General features: G+C 44.3%; 1 protein-coding gene across 2 annotated transcripts in view; it reads left to right on the forward strand.

The window, feature by feature from the left end:
• LDAH (lipid droplet associated hydrolase) overlaps positions 1–19,985 on the forward strand; it is a 79,148-nt gene that overhangs the window by 6,909 nt on the left and 52,254 nt on the right. For both annotated transcript variants that reach the window (XM_037035493.1, XM_037035494.1), the window contains exons 3-4: positions 7,222–7,365; positions 16,377–16,546. In XM_037035493.1, coding sequence (XP_036891388.1) covers positions 7,222–7,365; positions 16,377–16,546 — 314 coding nt within the window. The remainder of the gene's footprint in view (positions 1–7,221; positions 7,366–16,376; positions 16,547–19,985) is intronic.

The following is a 19,985-nucleotide window of genomic DNA, read 5'->3' on the forward strand; positions in this document are numbered from 1 at the left end:
AATTTCCAGCTTTCAGTATCTGTAGCTGCTTCTTAGACTGTTTGCTTTCCCCCTGGAAGAAACCTTCCAGGATCCTGGCTGAGGAGTGCGGGGAGCCAGTGAGCTGACAGCCGTGCTGAGCAGGGAGAAGAGGCTGAGAGTCTCTGTGTTCAGCAACACTTAATCGAGCATCTTCCCAGCCTGGTGCTTCTGTTCTCTGCTGGGCCGAGAGTCCTGAGCCCATGAGCCCACCTCGCCCCTCAGTTTCATGACTCCTGGAAATAAATGTCCAGTCTTCTGCCACGATGTAACAGTCTTCTGCCACCATGTAACAGTGTTCTGCCACCATGTAATGGTCTTCTGCCACCATCTAACAGTGTTCTGCCACCATGTAACAGTGTTCTGCCACCATGTAACGGTGTTCTGCCACCATGTAACGGTGTTCTGCCACCATGTAACAGTGTTCTGCCACCATGTAACGGTGTTCTGCCACCATGTAATGGTCTTCTGCCACCATGTAACGGTCTTCTGCCACCATGTAACGGTGTTCTGCCACCGTGTAATGGTCTTCTGCCACCATCTAACAGTGTTCTGCCACCATGTAACAGTGTTCTGCCACCATGTAACAGTGTTCTGCCACCATGTAACAGTCTTCTGCCACCATGTAATGGTCTTCTGTCACCATGTAACGGTGTTCTGCCACCATGTAATGGTCTTCTGTCACCATGTAATGGTCTTCTGTCACCATCTAACAGTCTTCTGCCACCATCTAACGGTGTTCTGCCACCATGTAATGGTCTTCTGCCACCATGTAATGGTCTTCTGTCACCATGTAATGGTCTTCTGTCACCATCTAACAGTCTTCTGCCACCATCTAACAGTGTTCTGCCACCATGTAATGGTCTTCTGCCACCATGTAACAGTGTTCTGCCACCATGTAACAGTCTTCTGCCACCATGTAACAGTGTTCTGCCACCATGCAACGGTCTTCTGCCACCATGTAACAGTGTTCTGTCACCATGTAACGGCGTTCTGCCACCATGTAATGGTCTTCTGTCACCATGTAACAGTCTTCTGCCACCATGTAATGGCCTTCTGTCACCATGTAACAGTGTTCTGCCACCATGTAACGGTCTTCTGCCACCATGTAATGGTCTTCTGTCACCATGTAACAGTCTTCTGCCACCATGTAATGGTCTTCTGTCACCATGTAACGGTGTTCTGCAGGGAGCAGATCTGGTGGCATCTGTTGGAATTGGAAATTCATAGGCTCTGCCGAGAGTGAGGGAGAGTTTGCAGCTGTAGGCGTGACAAGTGCTGTTTGATGGAGCAGAGATTTGGAGGCCATAGCCAAATGCAGGAGGGAGAAAATAAGTGGAAGCATCATCCTGGCCTGGGGAAGGGATCTGCTCCTGAGGCCAGAATGAGGGAGGTGAAGTTGTTCGCTGAAATGGAACAGGGCAGGGGGTCTTCGGAGGGGCTCCTGCCTCCCAACCTCCGTGGTCTCTGTTAACCAAGAGTGGAGGTGATCTGCTGACATTAGGGATGGCAGAGGATGGACGGGGCTCTGAGGAAAGTGGTCGGCGTTGAGAATAGCAGATATGCAGGATGAAAGGAATTACCGACCAAAACCAGGTAGGCAGGTTTTGAGCAGCGCCATGATCCAATAGCAGGTGTATCGAGGGTGAGGTCCAACAGGGAAGAAGGTTGGGCTGAAGAGCCATCTGAGTTGGGATGCTGTGAATGGTCACCATTTCCAGGTAATGAAAAGATCAAGGCCTTTGGTTCCTAAACTTGGTGTCAGGACCAGCAGTACCATCTGCAAACTTGTTAGAAATGCCAGACCTTCTGAACCAGAAACCCTGGGAGTGGGGCAATGGATAGGTGATGGATGGAAGTTTAAACCCTGTGTTTAACCAGCCTGGTGGGGGATGGATAGGCACACCCCTAGTCGAAGGTGTGGCTTGCACAATTGTTTGAATTATGGGACAAAGGTGTTGGCTCAGTTAGTCCACCCAGATTTTGAAATCACCTTAATGCTGGAATGGCAAGTGAAACTCAGTTAAGAGTCCAGGTTTTCAGGGAATATGTGAGGATGACTAAAAAGTTGATAGATGGCAGTAGATGGCTTCAGTCGTAGAGGAGGAAGGTTGTTATAGTAAGATGACCGAGCAGGAGGAGCAGACAGCTCGCTCTGCTCCCCACTCAGAGGGGCTCCTCCCTCAGTCGTTTTTCCTAGGGGCTAGGAGCACTGTGTTGCAGAAGTCTTTGCTCTCACTGGGGTGGGTGCGGTATTAGAGAACAGCGAGGTCCCCACTGTAGGAGCTGGAAAGGAAGAGAGTCCCTCAGAGGGGAGAGCCAGGTTTGGGATACGGAGAAAGGGAAGCTTAAAACACCTTGTTTTATACTGTCATTATTCGATAGTGCTTTGACATTTTCAGGTCACCTTTAGTGTCCTGGTATTCTTTTCTGTTTGCCCTTCTATTCTCATGGCTGCCCTTGGCCCTTTTCCTTGGCGTTCATGAGAGCTATAGGCTGGTACTGCTCATGATGTTGTGGGATTCAGAATTGGGTGTGTGTGTGTGTGTGTGTGTGTGTTTAATTTTGTGGCCTAGTCTGTTTGTACTGTGGATGACAGTATTTCAAGGATTATCAAACCACTATTGACATTGTGTTTAATCCATCTCTGGTAGGCTGACATAACATTTCATTTTAAATCACTTTGCTATTGTAGCTAGAAAAATTAATTCACTTTTAAATTAGTAATGATAATTAGGAGAGATTTGGTGGAATCCTCAGATTGAAGAACTTTTAACTTAGGCCCATCTTTTCCAGTGAACTTTTGTTGTAGAATTTCTGATAAGTAGCAGTATCCTCAGACTTTCTTTAAGTGCTGAAATGAGCAGAGGATGGTGCTTGAGAAACCCCTGGAGAACTCATTCCAGTTCTCAGGTGGTCGTGTGGGGGTGATAGAACCGTGTGACGTGTCTTGTCTTGTGAGCACGCTGATTGGAGATGGAGCGGAAGCCTCCAAGGACAAGCCCGAATTCCGCCCATGTGACAACCTTCTCTACAGATGCTATGCCACATTAACTCAGTAGGTGGAAGTTTTTGGCCCCTGCCAGGCTAACGGGAAGGCATTAAGTGTACAATTATGTCGTTGAACAGTTACGAGATTACTGACAGTTGAGATCTAGAGGTGATCACCGCAGCCTCTGTGTGGTTTCCTAGCCAGGAAGTTTTGTCCATGGTTCATAAAGTGTAACATAAGCCATAACACGTAAGTGACGAAGTATGCCATGACAGTCACACAGTTTGCATTACACTGCCCACTTCCGTTGTGAGCGGGATCTTCATGTTACTGGCCATGTGGACTCTGGTGCTTCAAGAGCCAGGCTCTGTACTGGGTAAGGACCTTTGCACCTCTTCTTCTCCATCCTAGTTTGCTTTCCTCTCAGATCCTCACAGGGTTGGTTTCTTCTCATCTTTTGGGTCTTAGCTAAATGCCAGCTTCTCGAACATTCTTCTCAGGCTTCCCTAGTCTCCTCCCTTCTCTGTCTCGTGATCCTGTGTCCTTCGTAGGAGTTGTTACATTGTTAAATTAACTTATTTAGTTAGTTAGTTGTGTGTATATGTTCTCCCCCTAGAATATAAATTACAAAGAGGCCCTTCTCTGTCTTGTGCTTAACACAGTGATATCCACATAGTAAGTGGTGAATAAATAATTGCTAACTAAAAAAATATGCAAAAGAAGCTATAGTACTGACTAGAATAAATGAACATGGACTAGTTGGCATTATCATTTGCTTGATGATGATGAAGTGGTGGATCAGACAGTTAAAGGATTTGCTCTAGATTTTGTAGTTATTAGGGGAAAGAACTCAGGCTTTTTAAAAAAATTTAAACTTTATTGTATTTTTTCCATTACCATTTAGTCCACTCACATCCTCTCTCCCCCCACCCCCGCAATCACCACATTATTATCCAGGTCCATGAGACCTTTTTCCTGTTTGCTCGGTCCCTCCACCCCTCACCTCCCCCCACCCTTAGCTGTCGCCCTGCTCTCCACCTATGAGTCTGTCCCCATTTTCTTTGTTAGTTCAGTTTGCTCATTAGATTCCACATGTGAGTGGAATCATACGGTATTTGTCTTTCTCTGACTGGCTTCCTTCACTCAGCATAATGTTCTCCAAATCTGTCCGTCCTGGATAAAATTTTCCTTCTTTTTCACCCAGACGTGAGGAGAAACAATGTTTTACAGCAGGTCCATGACCCAGCACTCACTGGTTTTCTTCATCCCGCCGTTGTACCTATTGCACCTGAACTACGCGGTCGCCATCCTTGGACTCCGCTCAGGGTTCGACCACTTCTAACACGCTGTGTCCGTTAAACTTACAGAACGTTACGTGTCCGATGTAGTCAATACCTTTCTTAAATGTAATAGTGACAGTAATAATAGCTGCCATCTATTCAGCACCGACTGCGTGCCCAGTATTGAGCAAGCGCTGTCTGTCTGTTATCCCTGGTGGTAGTGCAGCTACGCCACTGGGCTGCTGTGAGGCCACCTGGGACGGGCACGCAGAAGGTCCTGGCCCAGGTGATTCCTGTTCTTGTTTAGATTCAGCGTTAATACTTCCTTCACAGGTTCTGTCAGGGATCAAGTATGTATTGAGCACACGTTATCTGCGTGGCCTTGAGCAAGCCACTTAACCTCTCTCTATTTCAGTTTCTTCACCCATAAGATGGAACTAATAATAGTACCACCTCATGTGGAGATAAGAGTCAATATATGTAAAGTTATATATGTACTGCCTGTCATGTCGTAAGTTATAAGCAGTTAAAAATGTTGACTGTTACTATTTTCTGGCCCTATGAAGAAAACCATAGAACTTTACTGAGAAACAAAAAACCTTTGACTATGAGGCATAACACATTCTGAGGTTATACTCAATCATGTAAAAAAAAAAAACCAAGTCTTTCTGAAGTAATGTAAATTGAGATGAAATTTCAATCAGAATTCCAAAGAGATTTTTAAAAATTGAAACTGTTGAAAATCATTCCAAAGTTTATGAGACCAACCTAGACTATTTAGGAAAAAATAAATAAAGAGAAGTGATTTGCCCTACCAGTTGAAAACACAGTGTAGTAATTGAGACAGTATGGTGCTGGCAGAGGAGAAAAGGAAAAATATAAGTGGAATTATTTGGAATCAGAATTAGCAAGCTAATGTAAGAATTCAGTACTGGATCAGAAGACATTTTAAATCAGTGCAGAAAGAATGGATTGCATAATAACGGACTTGGGACACTTGGCTAATTGCTTGGAAAGAAGTTGGATTGCTACTTTGTCATTTACACTCAAAAATACTCCACACTTACCAAAGATTGAAATATCAAACAGGAAACAATGAAACAATGTCATCCACATCCACCAGGGGTGGAACAGCCCCCATCCGGACACACCCTCTTCCCTTCTTCCTCCTCTGGCCGCAGGTGGCCCGTCAGCTGAGCAAAGAGCATGTGACCGCATCTGAGGAAGCTTTCACCTACTTAACAAAGATGACGGGCCACCTGCGGGCCACCACGTGTGATGACACGTGCACCATCCCAAAAAGTGTTTGGAACTAGGGTCATTAGGTCAGAATGCAAGAGAAGCAAAATAACAATACGGATGGTAAGGCTTTCACCTTTGTGGTCAGACAGTGTTAACAAGAATGAGCAGCTAGCATCCACACAGCGCTTATGTATGGCGCAGTGTAGGTACTTTGCATATATTAATTCACTTAGTTCTCTCATGAGGTGGTGTGATTTTTATCCTCGTTTTATGGACAAGGAAACCAAGGCCCAGAGGTTACATAACTTCCCAAAAGTCAAAGAGCAGATGGCAAAGCCAGGACTCCACCCCAGGCAGTCTGGCTCCCGAGTCTGCGCCCCAATCCACTTTGCTACACTGCACATCCGAGAAACTGAAAGATACGGACAACAGAGAAGATATCGGTGCAGCAAAGCCAAGTCCTGTGAGTGCAAAGAGGAGAAAACCTAGTAAGACAGAGAACAGATAAGTCGACTGGAGAAGTAGGTGTTGATGGAAATGAGCTAGTGACTGTGAAGACATACAAATGATGATCCTGACATGAAAACCCCATTTCACCGCCTTTTTCCCCTAAAGGTATATCAGATTGACTCTTTTTAAAAGGATTATTTATAGCCCTGGCCAGGTGGCTCAGCTGGTCAGAGCATCGTCCCGTGTGCCGAAAAGTTGCAGGTTCCATCCCTGGTCAGGGTTCATGCAAGGCAGCCAGTCAATGTTTCTCTCTCACAGTGATGTTTCTCTCTCTAAAATTAATAAACATATCTTCAGGTGAGGGTTAAAAAAATAATAAAAATAAATAAAAAGATTATCAGTTCTTTCTCTGTAGCAAATCCATGTCAAAAATACCTCTATACATACACGGAAAAATCCACTTGTATTACTTGCTGGTCTTTTCCCCAAAATATGAAACTAAACATCTGTTTACAATATAAATACTTGTGACAAATGACAAGGAAATACTTAGTCACCTACTTAAAATTCTCTTTGTGAATGATTCTTTGCTCATTTGTTTTCATGCAGCGTGGCCACTGTGCATAGTCGGATCTTGAAGGTACTTACAAGTAGTGCAGTGATTTTAGACCCCCTGGGTGACCACAGGAAGCCACTGGAAGGTGGTCAAGTAGGGTCCTGCTCTGGTTTGACTTGAGGTTTGAAGGTTCCTCTCCGGGTTCTCTAAAGAATGGACTCCAAGGGGACGAGGACGAGATGAAGACCTGTTTAGAGGCTGTGTGGGAGACCCAGTGGGAAGTGGCAATACGAATGGAGAGAGGTGGACAAAGTGGAGATGTGTTTTGGATGCAGAGTTGACAGGACTTATTGGTGAACTGGTGGGTGAACTGGATGTGGAAAATAAGGAGAAGCCAAAAATGACTCCTGGTGTTAGGACTTGAGGTTTATGACCGGCGGTTCTATTTATTAAGTTGAGGAACTGGGAGGAAGAATTTATTTGAAACAGTTGGAGAACAAAGCAGAAGCAGAAATTTTCTAAGTGATCATTCCCAGTCTTAAGTTATAAAGGGTATTAAATTTGAGGTGCATGTGTAAATGTTACTAGATTTGCTAAGGAGAAATGAAACCTTTCCTGTCTGCACATCATCTTATATGAGTTGATTGCTGTGGTTAATCTAAGGTCTGTGCTTCTTTTCTTAGGTAACCCAGGTTTTCCTGCCTTTTATGTGCCATTTGCAAAGGCTTTATACTCTGCAATCAACAGACGCTTTCCAGTGTGGGTTATCAGTCATGCCGGGCAAGTTGTGGCCCCCAAAGACAAGAAGATTCTCGCAACCTCAGATGGTATGTCTTTATATACATCTGCTTTCCTTTATAGTGAGCGAGTGGCCACGTTTCTGGGAAGCCCACTGAGGCTAAAAGCCGCACAGCACCAGTGGGAACCTCTGCTTGTGGCATCAGGCCCAGGATGCCACATTTTGGTGATTTTAGGATTTTTAGAGTCATTTTAATTCTTCTACAAGTAATTTTTTGTAACATTTTGAGCAGATTAAATGATTTGCCCAGGATTTCCCTTCTCTGTTTACCAACTGGTAGTCAACTGTGTATTTATTGGCCAAGCACTACTGATCTTCAGGGTTGTCCTGAAAGAAATGAGGAGAAAGGTACTGTGAACCATGGTCCTTAGCCATGGATCTTACTCTCAGGAAGCTCTCGGTCCCTCTTCTAGAGAATGACTGAGTGATAGACAGCCCTGCAGATAGATCATGGGGGTACTTACGAGTAGATAAAGAAGAGAACGGGCATGGCTTTCAAAAGACTTTGTAGAGTCGGGACTTCCATGGGTGGGGGTGGCCTAGTTCTCTGTTGGGTCATTTGCCAGTAGCTGTGACCTACAGCTGGCTGTGTGTTTCTTCAAAGTGGATGTCTTTGGAAATGGATGCCTCCTTAATCAAAAGCTTTGTGTCAGGCACTTACACTAGACGATATGAGGTGATGGATGTGTTAATCAACTTGATTGTGGTAATCGTTTCACAGTGTAAATGTTTATTAAATCATTACATTGTCCACCTTTAAAAACAATCACGTGTTCAACCCAAATACACACAATTTTTATTTGTCAATCATACCTCAGTAGAGCTGGAAAAAAATAATTGTACTAAGTGGACAGTGGGCGCACAGGGATTTATTACACTGTTCTTTGTACTTTTTGTGTGTTGGAAAGTTCCTGCTATTGAAAAAAAAGTTTTAAAGAAAAAAGAATTATAGAATCTTAGACTTAAAACTGTCTACATCAAATCCCACCTTGAGCCCCCATTTTTCAAGGAAGGAAAATAAGGCCATATACAGGGATATATGACCTCTGCCAGCAAGTGTGGCCAAACCCCAACCAGAAGCCAGCTTTTTCTATTTGGTCCAGTGAGTGCTCTGGTGCCATGGGTCGGTGCTCCCCGCCAGTGAGCACAGAGTGCTAATGAGACCAGGTTTTCAGGGTTAGGTCTCCATGAGCCAGTTCTTGGATTAGACCTGCCATGGTGACAGGTTATACCCTGGTCTGTGACCCTTTTCCTGCTGTGACTCCTCAAGGGGACAGGGCAAATGGAGCACAGCTGAAACAATGCAACTCATTGCAAATGCGTAAATACCTCAAAGAGCCTCTTTCGTAGTATCTTTTTCTCTCTGTTGCCTGTGTGTGTGTCCCTGTGTGAATGCAACATAAGAGACTTTTATGCTTTGCTCAAAGACTAGGGTATATTTGAAAAATAAGTCCAGATTGATTACCTAACAGTGAACGATGTTGAGAGCATTAGTGACGTGAAACTGAATATTCAGTTATTACCTTGATTAAAATCATCTATTTCAACAACCATCATATTGAAATGTGACTGAAAGTGAATAACATGTATAGCAAGTACTTGTTCTGCTATGAAATATCCTAAGGTACAGTTTTTATTGTTTTAAGTTACTTTTTCATGAATGACCAAAGAAAGTCTTAAGTTCAGTAAAGCAAACATTCAAGCAGAATGTGAATAGCAACTTTGAAAGTTGAAAATGGACTCTCGAAGGGTAACCCTGGATTAGAGGTTCTCAGAGTTGGGCAAGGGGCCGAGTCCCCAGGAGGTGTTGGTTACAGTGCCTGTTACTGGACGCTGCCCCCCCCCCCCAGTTACAGATTCAGTTGATGTGGGGGCAGGACCTGAGAACATGCATCTCTAACACGTTCCCAGGTCCTGTGGATGCTGCTGGTCCTGGGGCCACACGCTCAGAACTGCTGCCGTAGACTTCCACCAGGAAACACTGGTGAGGAACTCCAGTGGAAAGTGCCTGTTGTGTGCCTGGTTCTGGGAAATGTCTTTAATTCTTGTGTTGCATTGACATCTTGTTATTTATAACTTTATTTCGAGTAAGCTTATTGCTTAGGCTGCTTGTTTGCTACTGAGTTAACAATTTGATCATTAGAGCCTGAGTCCTTTGCTACCTAATGAGAACAGTGCCACCTAGAGGCATTAGCCCACAGGGCCACTGCAGGGCCAAAGGAGACTGGTTTCCAGAGGGGGTAAAAGGGCAATCGTCCTCACCAAGGGTTTACTGACAACCTACCAGGTTGTTCTGTGGAGAGGAGCAGAGGTCTACAGGGAACAGGAATGCTGCCTTCTGGGTTATCGGCTTCCCGCCTGGGTTCCAAGCAGCCGAGAAGTTCTGAGAAGGGCAGGCGGAGGTCAGGGCCTCACTAGCACCCCCTTCCCCCAAACAGTTCTCCTTTCATCTGTTTTACATGTTGGAGGTTGTGTTTGCAGCGCATGCTGTGGTGGATTGCTGTGGATAGGCAGGACAGATGCCCTATTCATCATCCAAGATTATTATTCCGAAGTACAGGTTTTCTGACGTGCAAAGTATGGTGTGAAAAATATGTCATCGTTGAGAGAAAGGACATAAGCTATAACCACACATCAAGTGTTAAAAGTATGTTTTGCTTCATATTAGCACGTGTTAAAATTATGAACAGTTGGAAATAATATTCTCATTGCACCACACTATCAGTCATAAATTGAGTATAATTGGGAGAACAGATGTTCGCCAATGTCAGAAGCGGGTGATTCAAAAAAACGTGAAAAGAAAATTTGAGGAATTAGAAGTATAAACTCTTTCTGGCTTTGATTTACTATAGAGTCAGCTTCCTTGATGGTAGATTCATTATCAACTATTTTAAGTCATTTGTTCAAAAAGTATCACATAAAAGCTGGAAATCATAGTGGTTTAGTTTCAGCTGATAAAACATCTAAAAACGTTACACAGTCTTTCAACTAGTGATGAATTTGGGTCATGTTTATCCAAAGAAACACAAAACTACCCCCATTCTAGTACCCAGAAAATAACTGAAAGAAAGGGAGAAAGCCCAGTAGGGCTTCTTCTCCCACCAGGACTGCAATTGGCAGAAGGAAGAGGTAAAATGGAATGATTAGCTGAGCCCAAGGCCGGGACAATCAGAGGATCAAGTTTGGGAGCTCACAGTCACCAGAAATAAACAAGGAGGTCTCTAAGTAGGTGGGAAGAGTCAGGAAAACAAAGAACAGAGCAGGGAAAGAAGTTAAAATCAAGCCAGTCTGTTGGTCTCTGGGAAGCCGGGAGGGAGCACAGGAGGGCTAGGGACAGTAGCTGCCCTGAGAAGTCCTGTGATGCAGACCAGACCACAGGCCCTCCCTTCACGGCCCTTCGGTGTCTTCTCACTGCGCATACAGTGGGGTCCAGATCCTTGGTGATGCTCAGTGTCCTCCTCAATGTAGTCTCTGCCTTCCTTTCTACCTTACTCGCTCCACCTCTCTCTAAAACCACAGACAGCCACGGACATCATGGCTGTGTTCACCGTGACACCTCACTCTTTCATGCCTTTCGCCGAGTCTGGAGCGTTCTGTTCTTGCTGCATCGTCCCTCTCTCGCCCTCCTCCCTGGGCCCCACCCCCATGTGTCTCATCGAAAGTCTCAGCCAGATCATTGGTTTTAGCTCAGTGGAAAGCATAATTTGATTACCCTGGCTTTCACCATCTGTTTCAAGAATAATTGTGTAAAATGTTCTGTAAGACATGTGTAGCATTTACAAAGTTTTTTGTTTGTTTTTTAAGTAAGGTAGCAGTTTTAAATAGAGTGCCCACCCACATCCCCTCACTGTGTGGTGTAAGTTGAAGGCTAGCAGTCAGACCAGTGTTGAGATACAAGGCGCTTACAAAAGACCTTGGGAGCTGGGGACAGCTGCACTGAACCGTGAGCGTGCACGAGCATGTCAGCCTGTAAACTCGGGACAGTTGTGAAGGGCAGACCCTTGGACTGGTGCACCAAGTAAGCATGAGGAGTGGGGGGCAGTTCTCCTCTGCCTCACTGGTGTGTAGCATGAGCTTAAAGTCCTTTGCAGCTCTGGCACTCCATTGGGAGTAATGAAGAAGTGAATGGAGCAATCCCCTGTGACGTCAGTGGGGGACAGCTGGGAACGGCACACCAACGCACGCTTAATTTAACAGTTTTCTTTTACTATGGGAACTTTCTTTAAATTGTAGGAACTTACAAACAGTTACATAACAGTCTGAGATTCTGCTGTTGTTCACTACTCTTTTATAGTTAGTACTTGTCAGAATGGCATATTTTTGTTAATGAAATAAGTGAAATAAAGCAATACAGAAAAAAGTTCCATCTTTTCTGTATCCTACCTCCAGTTCCATTATATCAGATTTAGAGTAAATTTCATGTCCTTTTTATATTTTTAATTACATGCATGTAATGATGAGTAACATGATATTGTTGTGTGTGTTTTTAAAACTTGACCTGAAGAGTAAGCTGTATACTCCTCTTGCCCAGACTGTTCTTTAAGACGCACAGTGCTGCTATTGAGGTTGCTACTTACAGCCTTGGAGGAGTGCTAGGGGCGGGAGGGGGGCGTTTACTAGTTGAGAGAGTTCGGTATGGGGCTCAGAGCTGCTCTCCACAGACTCAGTGCAGCAAAAGGCTGGTGGAGAGCCGGTGTCTGGTCTTGCCAGCGCCGTGGCCGTAGACAACCTGTAAATAGTGCTTGTGTGACAATATATAGTAACACTTACACATGCATATTCAATGTGTAGACAGACGTACACATATGGGTGTGGTTAAATATATATAAATTTAGGCCATTATGATTGCAATCAGATATGTAAAGCTGTCACTGAACAGCCTCTGGGGTCCCGCCACTGCCACCATCACCCTCAAGGTAAAATTCCAGAAGCAAAGCTTTGGTGAAAAAGGAAAGGAGTCTTTATCCAAAAGCTCTGCAGTTTTGGAATAACAGCTTTCCACAGGCTTTAGTCACTTAAACCTATCAATTAAGGCTACAGCCTTTAACTCTGGAGTTCTCCTATCATTCCCCCTATTTTTAATGATGTTATTTCTATAGGGTTAGTTTATAAACTAATACAATATAAGATACAAAAGCTACACAATTCTGGAAGAATGGCAGGCCTCTGCCTCAGAGCCTGCCTTCCCTCCCAAAGAAGGACACCCAGAGACAAATAGCCCAGCCACCCCCGGCCAGGCCGGCCCGGTGCTGGGCTGGGCCCAGAGTTTCTTCCCACCCAAAACATCGTCCTTTGGGGAACGCAGCACAATCATCCAGGCACCCTCCAGGGAGAAGGAGCCAGAGAGCCAGTCTCTACCCTCCTTGTATTTTAAATCGCCTGGCCCATAATTCCATGTGCTCCAGAGGCCTTCGGCTGCTCAGCCAATCTTGTCATAGACTGTTACACATTTAGAGTAATGTGCATGCGTTTATCTTGGTTGACTTGGAGAAAGGCACAGTAGGATCCCCAAACCTTCTTCTTTTCTCAAGGAAATGCTTGAACTTTTCTTACTTTGGTGTGTTATAACTGTGTTTTATTTGTGTGTGTGTGTTCTCTTATTAGACTGCGAACTCCTTGAAGACAGGAAGAGTATATTCTATTCACATCATACTTTCAATGTTACCACTGGCCAGTTAGTCACTGTTTTCTGCCAGACTAGCCAATTTAATTCATGCGAAATGGAAAAATAGTACTTCTCAGACTTACCTGTGTCCTGAAGCTGTAAGGGCGCATAATATTTCTGTCCAAAATTGACAGAATTTTAGTAACCCCATCAACCAACTTGAACAACTACATAAAAAGTAAATGTGAAATGCTGATATTACTTAATTTCCCTACAAACTACTTAGGAATAGATTAGATGCACTGTTTGAAGCATGCTCCAGAATCAACCAGGGAGCTCTAAAGTGAGTTTCGTAGAGGTGCGTGTCAGAAATCGGGTCAGGTTTGGGGTCAGGTTCTGAAAGGGAATTGTTAGCACTGCATTCGGGACCAGGTGTTGATAACGCTGCGGTGAACAGGAGTAACACCTACCAATGCAGGCAGGTCTCTGCTTAGAAACACAGCGAGTCCCACAGGCGCTAAGTTGGTTGTAACCTGGAATACATTTTCCCTACAGGAAGACTGGTATAAATCATTTCCTTTTATCATTCTTCTAATTTTGATGCAATTAATTGTTATTTTTATTGCACTTTATGGAGAGTAAGCTAATGATTCCTAAGTTTTTCAAATTATATTAAAATAATAATAGACATTGAAATATATAGTCAATTATATAGACAGTCTTTTAACCTGTAGATTTTGCTAGTAAAATAATATCCAGATGGCACATTTAAATTTTCTATGATTGTTTATTTATTTATAGAAAGTACTTCCCAAGTAATCTCATTACTCACAAACACTAACAAGTAGTGTGTTTATCTTGGAAATCTGAGCAGTTCCTAGAGGTAAAGCCCAGTTTATCTCTGAAATATCCACTTGAGTAATTGTTCGAAATATGATGTTCAGCCTTGGCTGGTGTAGCTCAGTGGATTGAGCACGGGCCTGTGAAGCAAAGGGTCACTGGTTCAATTCCCAGTCAGGGCATGTGCCTAGATTGCAGGCCAAGTCCCCAATAGGGGACACATGAGAGGCAACCACACATTGATGTTTCTCTCCCACTCTTTCTTCTTCCCTTCCCCTCTCTCTAAAAATAAATAAATAAAATATTTAAAAAAAAGAAATATGATGTTCATTAAATTTCATCTGAAATAGATATTTCTGGTTTTGGTGGAGTTTAAAATGTTTATTGCACTGAGCTCATTTCTTCCCCTTTGCTCTGTCCATGTTGAGGTTCTTGGTATATATTTGACAGAGAGTTTAAATGACAGGAATTGAATTGACAGAAGCATAACTTTTATTCCTTGGTTTATACCAGACACTTTGCACTGTGTGCTTTTAAAGTTATGAAAACGACATTCCCAAGAAGCTAGAATTACTTTCTCTGTGATATATATGAGGAGACTGAAGCAGGTTGACAGATTTACCCAAGCCACACAGTGAGGTGTTCAGCTGGGACACAGACCCAGGTTTATCTTGTTGCCTATGCTCGTGACCGCTGTGCTGTACCACACCGTCCCAAAGAAAGGAAGACTGACATTTGTAAATGCTGTGCACTGTGACAATAGTAACAAAGAACTTGGGTTGTGAATGCTGTAGGTGTTGGGTTTGGGGCATCAGAAAACCACATGATCACTTGTGGGTGGAGTGATCAGAGACAGTACACCAAGGGTGAGGGAATGTGAACTACTCAAACTGAAAGATAATATGAAATAAACGCTTGGATTTGGAGTTGTCAAGAGTCCTACCAAAGTCAGATTTCCAGATTCTATGTATATCTCTTCTTGATTTTGCTTTACGTCGAACTTCCTTGTTAAGTGGAAAATGAATTCTAGACTGACCTGGGAAGAAGGCTTAGGGCAGAATATGTCTTACCTGGGAGATGGCAGTACCACAGAAAGAGGGAACTAGTCCTCATTGATTCAGTAGGGGAAAAAACCCTATTAACTGGTCTGTCGGGCGCTGGGAACAGCGAGAAGCAAGGCTGAACGGTACAGTCGGAGTAAGTCAGGGCAATGCAGCCTGATAAGCACAGGGCGTTGCAGAAGCTGAAAGGAAGGCTGCCTAAGTACAATGGCGTCCCAGAGGAAAGAACACTTGTTGAGAATGTGAAGGATGGAGAGGGGTCATCCAAGCGAACTAGGGGGCTGAGCGCTGAAGGAAACGCAAACCGCAGGTACAGATAAAACTGAAGATGGGTGCTTCCTCGTGACTTTGGGGCACCTTTTGAACAGTTCACACTGTGGCTTGTTACCGTTTCCGCCAGTGCCCTCAGGGAGTCATGGAGGCAAGAAATCTAGTATTCCAACGATCCAGATTTCAGGAAGCAATTGACTCCCTTGTGATATTTTGAAATATTACACTCTGTCATGAGGGCCATCTATATGGTCACAGGGAACGCCTGTGAAGTTTTCTGTACTTCTAGAATATCAGAGCTGGCAGCAGCCTCAGAGCTTGTGTAGTCGGTTCATAGTTTCACTCAGCTTCAGTGTTCACTGTGTGCTGGTCACGGAGGACACAGAGGTGAAGAGATGGACCTCGCCTTCAGGGCGCTCACAGTCTGAGAGAGGAATTAGACCGTCGCACCAGTGTGGTCAGGGGCTGTAGTAGGAGTGGAGTGCTGGTTAACCACAAAGCAGGGCTCATTTATGTTGCTTGGAGATCAGCTAGGTAAAGTCTTAATAGCGCAGAAGGCAGTTCACTTGCAAAAGGAAGGGGACATTTCAGGTCAGGACTGTGCTCATTAAAAGAAACAGCTTACAACATTTCTACTTAAGTTGTTGGTTTGAGTTCTTCAAAGATTATCTAAAATGATGAAGCACTGTCATGGATTTTGTAGTTGTTTACTAACACGGATGAATGAGCTTCACCCGTGGTTGTCAGTGTGTGGTCCTAGGACCAGCAACATAAACATCTCCTGGAAACTTAGAATGCAGATTCTCAGGCTCCTCCCACCCAGACCCACTGAATCAGGGACCCTGGATGTGGGGTCCAGCAAGCAGGCTATGAGAAACCCCCAGAGAGTTCGGATACATGTTCAAGTTTGAGGACCATTGGCACAAGCGTACAGTAGTTGTTCATGGAGTATTTGACAGTCTGTGGGCTGTGAGGTCAGAGAGACCTGGGTTTGAGTCTCCCCTTCTTACTGAACAAGTGTGTGTCTGTCATTCTCTCACCCACTGTCTGAGCTTCTATAAAGTGAAGGTAGGAATACTGCCCTTCCAGGGCTATCGTGAGGATTGGTTGATATCATTTATTGTGAATAATGCCTAACACTGTAGCTAGCACATGGTAGGCTTTAAATAAATGGTAACTACTGTTGTTTTTTAAAATATTTTTACCAGTGAATTTATTACTTTTACTTACTGAATAAAAACATGCACATATTTTTGGTTTTAGATCCAAAGGCTCAAGAAATCAAGGACATCTATGGGCTCAGAGGTCAAGTAGAACACAAGATAGCTTTCCTGAGAGCTCACGTGCCCAAGGAAACCAAACTGGTGCTCATTGGCCATTCGATTGGCTGCTACATGTGCCTGCAGATTCTGAAGCTTGCCCCTGAGATCCCAGTGAGTATGCCTGCAGCTGACTTGGAGGTACCTGGTCGTACACTTCCACCCATGCCCCTCAGCTCTCCTTTGTTCTTGAGTCTCCTGTTTAACTGATAAACAGAATGAGAGCCAGTCCCTGGCAGCTGCCTTCAGCCTTTTCTCTGTATGACTGTGGGCCCGTGGGAGGGTGTGTTCATGCAGTGGCCGTGATGTTTCAGAAACGATGCTGAAGGAGGTGGGAATTTTCCAACTGAATGCCTTTTAGTCTAGCGTTATCAGAATTCGCAAGTTATAGGTAATTTGTTGTCTTTTATAAAAGAATATTTAAGATTAGTGACTAGTTAAGACCTAGATAAGAATCTATCTTATTGGCAGAATATTTTGCAAATGGCCATGCTTCCTGTTAAAAGGAAGAAAACTTATCATCATCATTGATAGGCAAACAGCTAGCTTGTCAGTCCTGTAGCTTGGCAGGCTTTTTGACATACTCATTGATTGATTCATTCTTTCTTCCTTTCAAAAATACTTATTAGGTGCCACCATGTGCCAGAGACACTGGGGGCACAAAAACCTCTGTAAAGTGCCCAGGGAAGTAGTAAACTGCAGGAGACTTCAAAACAAAACCTCATACTTTCACCAACATGTGCTACTGAAATATCCCATTGAATGGATGTGATTCACAACACGAATTATTTCTTCATTCAACAAACATGTTAAATGTTTGTTGTATGTCAGGCCGTGTGCTGTGTTTTGAGGACACCCCAGTGAGTAAGACAGCTTTGAGGTCAGGGTCTGACGGCTCTTGGAGGAGACACACCAGGCCGCCAGTGTGGTAACTACCCTTAAGCAACTGCAGGGTGTGTGGAGGCCTGAAGGTGTGCCATTGAACCTGGTCGTCTGAAGGCAAGATAGGAAGGGACTCCTTCATTTTGCATGGCCTCGAATTTCTTCTGCACCTTCTAGCTCTCCTCTAGTGCTGTGTTACGAGGTGGCCATCTTCACAAGCCCTGCGACTTAGTGGTTCTGTTTGCACAGCTGCTGTGAACCCTGGCTCGAGAGGCATGACACCTAGGTTCAAATACCTGCTGTCATATTTTGTCAGTGTAACTTTGGACTAGTTATTGGGTCTCTCTGTACCTTCATTTCTTTATCTATAAAATGCAGATAGTAATATGTTCTTCAGAGGGCTTTTTTGAGGAAGTACATAAAGAATTAGAAATGATGCGTAGAACTGAAAAGTTTCCTATAGGTGTTAGCAACTGTTATTATGGAAATGACAGTGGACTCGTTGCCTCAGGCATTAGGTTTACTACTTTGTCAGTTATCTACAGCTGTGTAACAAACCGCCCCAGAACTCAACAGTGTAAACCAATGCACATGTGTTCTCTCTTGTGTCTGTGTGTCTGGGATCAGGTCATGACATGGCTAGGTCCTCAGCTTCAGGGTCTTTCATAAGATTTTAACCAAAAGGTCTCTTCTGAACATCTGGCTTGAGAAGGGTCTGCTGCAAGCTCATTCACATGGTTGTTGGCAGGACTTGGTTCCTCGGAGGTTGTTGCACTGCGGGTCTTGGTTCGTCATTGGCAGCTGGGGGAGGCCACCATCCATTCCCTGACACGTGGGCCTCTCTGACGTGCTTCAGGAGAGCAAGAGTGGGTGGAAAGCCGGAGAAAGAATCTGCTGGCAAGAGGGAAGTTACAACCGTGACCTGATTACGAAGGCGACAGCCCCATTACTTTCACAGTAGTCTGTCTGTCAGAAGCAAATGGCCAGGCCCAGCCCCCACTAGGGAGGCGTGGCTTACACTCGCAGGGGCGTCCAGCATGTAGCCTGCAGGCCACGTGCCGCCCAGGATGGCTGTGAATGCGGCCTGACACAAAGTTGTGCATTTACTTAGAACCTTTTTTTTTTTTTTTTGCTCATCAGTGTTTTTGTTAGTGTTTGTGTATTTAATGCGTGGCCCAAGGCAACTCCTCTCTCAGTGTTGCCCAGAGACGCCAAAAGGTTGGTCACTGCTCCTAGCACATGAATATTAGAAGGCGAGCCCCCCGGGGGCTGTGCCAGAAGCTGCCTGTGCCACCACCCATACAGTTAGGGGTTCACTCATCTACAATCGAGCTTCTAGACACACACACAGGGTTTACTTCCCAGTGTAGGGAGTGATGCAGTCCTGTCAAATAAAATGCAGCTAACTGACGTGAAACATAATTTTAATTATTAGCTGTTCTAGGTATCTTAAAAGCTTTAAAAACATGTTTTAAAAGAGTACTTGCATATTTGAAATAATAATAGCATTACTGTTTGTGATGGCTTATTTTATGTATGAACATGACTGGGGTAGGGAACACCAGGCAGCCAGTAAAACATGACTTCTGAGTCTGTCTGCGAGGATGTCCAGAAGAGACTAGCAGTTGAGTCTGTAGACTGAAGGGGAAAAGACCCAGCCTCACCATTGCCGTCTGGCACCAACCAACCCTTTGAGGGCTCAAACGGAACAACAACGCCATGGGAGGGTGAATTCTCTCTCTCTCTCACTTCTTGAGGTGGGACACCCACCTTCTCCTGCCCTAGGACCTTGGGTTTCTGGGTTCTCAGGTGTTCGGACTCCAGGACTTATACCAGCGGCACCCCCAGTTCTGAAGCCTTTGGCCTTGGACTGACTTATACCATTGGCTTTTCTACTTCTCAGCTTGCATGTGGCACATTGTGGGACTTCGTGACCTCTGTAAATGCATGAGCCAATTCCTATGTGAAATCTCCATGTATGTCCTATTGCTTCCATTTCTCCAGCCAACCCTGATGAATACACTGTTGTATAAACATAGGGAAGAAAATGTTTGTTTCTGTGCCCTTCAGTCTGTCCACTTAATCACGGATCTGTAGTTGGGGTTTTATTTGTTTGCTCCACATCCATCCTGTGTGTAATGTATCATTTCTCTAAAGTACCTATGAAAGCCATTGTTCCCCATTTGTTTCAGACCCATCTTCCCTTTTGGCTTGCGTTCACGATGTCCGTTGGAAAAGAAGTACAATGCCCCCTGCGGTTAGTGTAGCTTCTTACAACTTCTTAAGTGTTAGAACTTGCTAATCATTGCTTTACTTTCAGGTATTCCTTGTAGGAATAGTGGTGCAAGGGAAAAGGGAGATAAAACGTGAGCTTAACCTAGCTTAACCGTGGACACATAACTCATGCTATGATTACAGAGTTTTCAGAGAGACATGTGAAACTGTGTTTTCTTTTAAAGGGTGTATTTTAGAAAATAACGTGTGCAATAAATTGTCCATAAAGGTCACGCAGGGAGGAGGGTGAACATCTGTATGATTTTTTTACTATTCAAAAGCTTTCTCTGGTTTCAATTAACTACATTGTTGAAGTCCCCCCACTCCTCTTTAAGCACCTGGTCCAGTTAATTTTGGTGGTACGATCCCTGCTGAAGTGTTGAAATGTCAGTGTCTC

This window comes from Sturnira hondurensis, unplaced genomic scaffold, assembly GCF_014824575.4.
Source record: "Sturnira hondurensis isolate 20B ecotype Veracruz unplaced genomic scaffold, ASM1482457v3 Scaffold0022319, whole genome shotgun sequence".
Taxonomy (NCBI): Eukaryota; Metazoa; Chordata; class Mammalia; order Chiroptera; family Phyllostomidae; genus Sturnira; species Sturnira hondurensis.